General features: G+C 37.0%; 1 protein-coding gene across 1 annotated transcript; it reads right to left on the reverse strand.

The window, feature by feature from the left end:
• Window positions 1-712: 712 nt before the first annotated feature.
• LOC145609442 (DEAD-box ATP-dependent RNA helicase 37-like) lies at window positions 713-7,636 on the reverse strand. The gene is made up of 7 exons (XM_081664928.1): window positions 7,371-7,636; window positions 6,203-6,990; window positions 5,993-6,076; window positions 3,641-3,883; window positions 2,563-2,730; window positions 2,298-2,411; window positions 713-1,590 (listed from the first exon to the last, which is right to left on the reverse strand). The coding sequence occupies exons 2-7, from the start codon at window positions 6,956-6,958 to the stop codon at window positions 1,087-1,089; spliced, it is 1,869 nt and encodes a 622-aa protein (XP_081521054.1). The 5' UTR covers window positions 6,959-6,990; window positions 7,371-7,636; the 3' UTR covers window positions 713-1,086.
• Window positions 7,637-8,158: the final 522 nt, after the last annotated feature.

The raw sequence follows: 8,158 nt of genomic DNA on the forward strand, positions 1-8,158 counted from the left end.
TTGGATTTTAAAGTACAAGTTGTCAGGATCTACTTAATTCAAGCACATTCCTTTCCTAAAAATGTCTCTTAATTGTGGCAAAGGCTCGCAACAAGATAGACCACCATAGCAAAGATGCAAAACATTAATGTACAGATAAAGATTTTATATGCACTACTCAAGTGATTACCTAATTTTAGAAACCAAGGGTAAGGCTAATTAGAGAGCGCCATTCAAATTGCGGCTGGCAAAAGCATCAACTGAAGGCACACACTTGAAAAAAACCAATCTATTAGAGGTATCTGATAGAGATATGCCTAAGAGTTTTCAACTTTGTCAACTCTAAATTGTAATGATACAAAATCGAGTAAAAGATGGCAACCCTTTCCTAACATTCATCCCAACTACTAGACTAATGCCCAGTACGAAGAAAGTTTACGAAAATTTTCATTTACATAAATTACTACCTTCGTCACAAACACTAACCCCTAAAACACTGAAATCCATCAATATATATATACATATATTACCCCGAATCTTCAATGCACTCCTTTGCCACTTATCCCTCACATTATAATGTTCATGGGGAGTGGTCATTTTGCAGAAAAACGTCAGCCAAAGCTACTTCTGCAGAAAAACGTTGAGAATTTATTTCCTGCTAGAATTTATACAATAGTGTAGTAGTAATTTTTCATACTGAAACTAACAAGAAAAGAAAAGAGGGTCACGAAGCTGAAGTAAATAGTGCCCAATTGAGAACCAACGGCAAAAAAGCAGTACTTTCCTCATATTTTCACCTCCCCAATATATCCAACCCCAAGAGACAGCCCTAGCAAGAACATTACAAGAAATGGAAGGAAAGCCCTAAGCTTGATGGCATAAACCAGCAATAGCCTAAGATGTTAGTGTATAACAATCCCTAGTGAATATCACACATCTAACTCTGACAGACTAAATATGGGGTTCTACAAACCCGCGTTGCTTGACGCCCCAAGCCTATAAAAATTTCAATTCCAGCACTTTGAGCGAACACAAGAACAAATTACCACAAAATCATGCGTATATACCAGGAGGTGAGAGAATTCAACATTGATACAGCTAGCAAGGTTAATCCCAGGCACTAGATGCACCAGGATTGTAGCCGCCTCCACCACCACCTCCACCACCGCCATAGTGACTCCCGCCACTGTTGCTCCCACCATAGTAATCAGAGCCTCCGCCACCTCTGTTGAAGCCGCCACCATCCCTCCTAAAGTCACGACCTCCAAAGCGACCACCCCCAGCTCGCCTGTTTCTGCCTCCACCATAGGATGCACGTGATGCATAACGAACCAACCAATCAGGAACTTCCTGGTTTGCTTCTTGCATCAGCTCAGCAAGCGGTCTAGCTAGCGACTGGTTATTTTCATTGAAAAAAGCTGTAGCCAATCCACTTTTCCCAGCTCGCCCTGTTCGTCCAATCCGATGGACGTAATCATCGATGTCATTTGGGAGATCAAAGTTGATGACATGTGCAACATGAGGAATATCAAGACCTCGAGCTGCCACATCAGTTGCGACCAGAATGGGAGTATTTCCACTTTTAAATGACCTTAATGCAAGTTCTCTTTCCTGAAAAGAAACAGATTTAGGATAAAATCCTTGTTATCAAATTGGACATGACAATTCATGGCACTGAAAAATGTTGAAACAAAAGCACTAAATTAAAGACTCAAGAGACAGTTATCATAGGACCATCTGGCAGTAATTAGGTAAAATAGAAGCATTATCTGGTCCACAAAGTTCAGTTCTTATCAATTTACAAAGCATTTTCTATCAAAAATCAAGTAAAAATCTTTTCCCACAAGGGAGATTCAAATAGGGGAAAGTTGGCTTGGTCACAAAATATGAATTCCCACCATGTACTTCTCAAACCATTTTAATGTCACATGAATAAAACATAAATGTCCTCGTAAAAATTAGTCAATATTTGTGTCATATATTATTTATACTATGATACTACGCACTTTAGAAAGTTGCTATTAAGTTCTTATATATAATATGTGTGACGTCCACAAGTATATATCTAATCTTGCTAGTAAGAAAACGCTCAGATCTTAAAACATCTCTGATTAATGTCCCTTATGAAGGAAAACCCATAGTCAAATAAGCAAAATGCAGCATAAAACATCAACTCAAAGCTAAAAAACACCCACAGAAGGCAGATATATCAATATCTTTAACATACTTCAGAACAGCAGTATACATGAAGTATATTACAATAAACAAAACTACTGGAAATAATATCCGTAGCTGACGTCAAACTTTAGTATACTCACCTGCTGTGTTCGATCACCATGGATACTAGTTGCTGGGAAGCCATTAATACCCAACCAATGCTCCAATGCATCAGCACCTTTCTTAGTCTCCACAAAAACAAGGGTCAATGCTTGCTGCATTATCAACAAGAAAAAAAAAAAAGTATTATTCAAAAAACCAATAGAAAAATCGAACACATAATGTAGTTACTAGTAAACATAGGCACCTATCACTAAAAGTGTCACCAAATATGAGCACAAAGATATTAAAAATCCAAAAACAAACCTTCCCCTGTACTCCATTTGCTCTTTGTGCGTGAATAAGATCCATCAAATGACTCCTCTTATCAGACTCATGCACAAACTCAACCCTCTGAACAATCAAATCAGTACTTGACCCCACCCTTCCAACAGCCAGGAAAATGTAATTGGACAGAAAGTCAGATGCCAGCCTCTGCATATTGAAGATATTTAGCAAGAAATATTAGATATGTGTGAGCAAACAAAACAAATGCCTGCAGATTAAAATGAAATGGAAATATTGCAGTGACAAGGTAGGTTCCTATCACTTCTGACATAGGACGACAATATAAGATCAAAGGAAAAAAGACATAACACAACATTGACAAGATAATGATTCATCTTTGGGTTGAAACAAAAATATCAGTCATTACTTGTACAACCCTCTCCTTCCCATGAAGTAATTGAAACCATTATTTAATTGTATTAAACATGATGCAACTTCTTTAGTAAAGGAACCATAAAAGAAGAATAAAACTCCCTCAGAACCAAAATAATCTTCCCATTTTGATTGTGCACGTTTTCCACGCATTACTTTGATCATAAATATCTTTAATTCCATATTAGTATACATATAACAGTTAAATATTAATTAACTACTCATTGAGGCAAATCAGATAAGACCCAACAAGACTATTTTATATTTTATATATTGAGAGTAATATAGAAGATTCTCTCATCGTATGAAAAGTGCTATAATTCCAAATGGGAAAAACAAAAGAATTGGTAAGCTTTTAAAAGTAAGAGAAACAAGGAATCACATCTCACATGGCACTCTTATCACAAACTAAATAAGATGTTTAGCATTATTATCCAACAAGATCCTTAGAATGAAACTTTATAAGGCATGGAGGATCTTGAATAATATTCAAAATTAAGAAAGGCGCATATATGTACCTATGTGATTCTATACAGTTTTTGAAGGGGACAGAAATGCTCCCATATTACATGACAAACAAAGGTGCTCACTGAACGCAACAGCAGCTAAACAAACATCATAATAACTTTCTTATATGAAGGTTTGAGAGAAGGAGAGTTCCAAGACTGGTAAAAGAAAACTTCACCTGTATTTCCTTTGGGAAAGTTGCACTGAACAGCATAGTCTGTCTAACACCTCGGGGTGGCATATCTGTCTGTTCAACTATCTTTCTAATTTGGGGCTCAAAACCCATATCGAGCATTCTATCAGCCTCATCAAGCGCCAGGTATTTAATCATTTCAAGTGACACTCTAGCCCTCTCTAGTAAATCTACCAGTCTACCCGGGGTAGCAACAAGAATATCAACTCCTCTTTCAAGCTCTCGCAACTGTAAAGAACCACAGCACCCATTAAATAAAGAGGTCCTGTATAAAAATTATAAAAGCATTTAACACAAAAAATAAACACTATAAACAATTTAAAAGAAAACCAAGGCTAGTCAACTAACAAAGTCACGAGGAGGATAAAATTGCTTGAATGGATAACATTGCTTACTATTCAAGCCTCCAGGATGTCAGATGAATATAATTTTAAGATTTAAAGACTTCAAAGCATACAAATTGAAGATTTTAAGACTAATTTGACAAGAGGAAGCTAATTCTGATGCTGTATTGGTTCCACGTACAAAAGTATAGTAGCATACCACGAATTAGACTGAGCTAAAATGATACCAAGGAAGCATGACTGCATCAGCTATCCTTTTCCCAGTTCTGCTACACATGTTAAATTCTATAATAAGCCAATGAAAACTACATCGCCTCCAGTCCACGGCACTACTTTCATGGGAAAAGTCAGCTGATCATGAGCTTAAAGCTTGATTGACATCCCTCCAGTAGAATTATTGATTCTCTAACTTACAACAAGAACCCACAAAGCACGATCTCACGATCACCCAAGTTATTCAAGGCTAGGTTGGTTTCAATAGTAGAATTCAAACAACACAGTACATCATTTGCAGCAGACTATTCACTGTGCTGCTACACACGCAATGGGACAATAATTCATGAAGCACAACCCACTAATTACCAAAGTTTCTCAAGGTCAGGTTGGTTGAATGGTATTACTCGAACAATGCAATACCACAGTTAGCAATAGAATACTAATATGTACTGACTATATAGCTGGGCACAGAATGTGACAATAATAACAAGAACCAACCCCACAATTAATAGGTCAAATAGACAAATAGAGATTCTTTCATCATGATAAACCTATCAGCTTAGAACCGAATAAGGCCAACACAAACAAAAACAACCCGAATCCAATCCAAAAGGCCAGATTTCCACAATTTTAGTATTAAGACCACACCAATTGGTAACCTAAATCCAACTACTACTCGAGTATAATCAGCACATCTAAAACAGATGGTCAGGAATTTATAAAACAAAAGGACAATGGAAAAAAAAGATTCTACACAGTCAAGAGAACATCAAATCCTATAATCCAACAAAATTAATAGTCATTTTTCTAAATATTGCACACAGAGATTTTCTAGCTATGTAGCATGTGCAAGAGCTGCAAGTTGTGTCAATTAAGAACACAATTATCAATAGGAAACATGAGAAACTTCATCATAAATTTTAGAACCAAAAACTGTACGATGTCAAACTTATGAAACATCTGTAAAACAATTTATCTTACCATCTGTTACACATGTTTCAAGGACTTTTGAGCCGTGGGGGTGGGGGGGATGTCAGCAAGACTTCCTGAGACCTTCGCCAACAAATTGACCACCACCCCCCCCCCCTCTTCAATCCAACTCAAAAAAATAAGTAAAAGTGATCACAGAACTACAGATTCAATTACACAACTACAAGCTATTTGCCTATTTCACATTTGTCCCATGGGAATATAAGCATTGCAACTCATTGTTAGCAGATTAGCCCTACATCCAACTTTTAATGAATTCAAAGCAAAATCGTACATGAGTGAAGATGCCAGTATATACCATCCAAGGCATCTCAAAATCATACTCTCTCCGTCCCAAAATATAGTGTATATTCCATTTTAATTAAGTGTTCCAAATGCCGTGCATGTTCCCAAACTTTTTATTTTTGTCGTACACAATTTACCATAATACACCAACTTCTTTATCTTTCTCATACATAATTGTGCCATAATTCACTTTTCTCCTATATCCAAAGCTTCATTAAATGTATTTATACATTTTTTTTTTTATTTATCCAATATATAATACCTCTAAATATTTTTTTTAGAAAAAACAAAAACCCTCTACTACCCTTGATTCCCATGGAAAAAGAAAAGAAACGAGCACTATTATTACAATAAACTAAAAATTGATGCTAATAACAAGGAATCAACATGAGTAAAGATGCTACAAAGTCCATATCTTCAGAAAAATGCCATGGTCATTAAGGGTGAGAAAGATGTGGAAATCAATATAAGAAGAATACAAAGTATATAAAGAAACAAAAACCTGTTGGCTGATTGGTGCTCCTCCATATGCTACCACCACCCTGACACCAGTTTGGTATGCAAATTTCTTAGCTTCCTCATTTATCTACAATAATCCATTAACCAAATAAAAATTAGAGAATAACTATGCATTGAAAAATAAGCCAATAGCACCTAATATTAAAGCCTTAGGAATCAATTTAAAGACAATCAACCAAAACCAAAAACTTACCTGCACTGACAACTCCCTAGTTGGAGATAGAATAAGAGCAAGTGGAAAGACAGTTCGAAATCCACGAGGTTTCGGAGCTGTCTGCTGACTCTTCATTATACCACTAATGATAGGAAAGCAGAAAGCTGCAGTTTTTCCAGAACCAGTCTGAGCGCATGCCATCAAATCCCGTCCAGCAAGGGAAATTGGGATAGCATGGCGCTGAACCGGAGTAGGCTTCACATATTTGCATCTTCTAATGTTTGCATTAAGCTCATTTCCAAGGTCTATGTCTGCAAATGTATTTACAGGGGGTGGCACATTATCCCCACTAGTTTCCACAGGGATATCCTCATAAGCATCAAAGTTGATGCCGGTATTCTCCGGCTCACCAAACACCTGCTCCGGTTCATCGTCAACATCATTAGCAAAAGGATTAACTTCCCGCTCCCTACGGTCCCAACCTCCACCCCTGTTATTCCATCCAGCTCCACCTCCTCGACCACCACCATAACCACCTCCTCCTCCACCGCCACCGCCACGAACAAAGTCGGGTCTACCACCAGCCCAACGTCCAGCAGGCGGCCCAGCTAAGACAGGCCTATCATTAACCTGAGGTGGTGCAGCTTGTGGTGGGGCAGCAGACGAGTCCGCCGATGGTGGCCTGTTACGAAGATGAGGCGGTACATAGGTAGCCTTCGTCGGCCTAGCAGTACCATCGGTACCTCCATTTTCATTCTCGGCTGCGGCCACGGAATCCGCCCATGAAGTTCTCATGATACAAATTGACTTTCAATTCCAAGATAAACCTATTAGCAATCCCCAAATCAATCAATTACAACCATTACAATTAGAAAAACAAAACAAAATCAAATTCGCCGCTCTGAAACCCTAATTAATAAAAACTACGCAATTAACACCCAAAAAAACCTAAATTAACAACAAAAATCAATGACGAAGAACAAAAAAACCTCAATCAATCAAAAATCAATAAAAACACAAACAAATTAAAAACACATGCAGTAGAACCTCATCTAGGTAACAAAACACGACGAAAATCAACAAAAACGGAATAAAAGCAATAACGAAGCAGAAAATGCAGTTGAATCCGACAACAGTAGAGTCAAATCTAAGCTAAAAGGAAGAAGAAGAAGAAGAGGAGGAGGAGGAGGAGGAGGAAAAGACGAACCTTAAAAAGGGGGAAAACGAAGAAACCCTAATTTGATGAGAAAAAAGGCGAAAATATCTGAAAACGAAGATATAGATAGATCTGTGAGAATGATTGTGTATGTGAGGAATTCTCTCTCTAAAAATCTGAAAATGAAAAGTGTTTGTGTTTGTGTTTCTCTCTCTAAAGTGATGAGGAAGGAAAAAATGGGAAAACAGTGCGGGTGGGTGTCCTAATTATAAGGTGAACGGCGGAGTCTCTCATCGCCCTCTCTCTCTCTCTCTCTCTTTCTCAGCCCAGGGTGAACTTTTGATGGGGTGTCGTTTTTTCAGCTCTTCTTCTTTTCCAAAACAAAAAAAAAAAATTAAAAAAAAAAAAAATTGAAAATAAAATTAAAAAATTAAAGAAAACATAATTAGATTGAAATAGAATGATAAATTTATAAATAAGATTTAAATGTTTTTTTAAAGGTGTTTTTTTGGCAAATTCTTTGTAATGCAACTTTATAAATGGGAGAATTTGATTAAATTGTGTTGTTTGGCCACTCGAATCAAATTATCATGATTTATGTTTTTCAAAGTCAAGTCAGTACAAGGTGTGGCGGCGAAATAGATGCACTTTATGGGCATGTTCGGCGCTAGCATTTGAATAGCTTTTTAGTGGTTTGACTTGGTCAAACTACTACATAACAAAAAAAATGTGAGTGTTTGGCAAAGTAGTGTTTATGGTAGTTTTTAATGGTAGAGGTAGTTTTTATAAAAAGTTAAAAATATTAGCTTTGAAAGTAGAGATAGCTTTTGAGGCATGAA

The sequence above is a fragment of the Chenopodium album genome, chromosome 23, assembly GCF_948465745.1.
Source record: "Chenopodium album chromosome 23, dcCheAlbu1.1, whole genome shotgun sequence".
Classification (NCBI taxonomy): Eukaryota; Viridiplantae; Streptophyta; class Magnoliopsida; order Caryophyllales; family Amaranthaceae; genus Chenopodium; species Chenopodium album.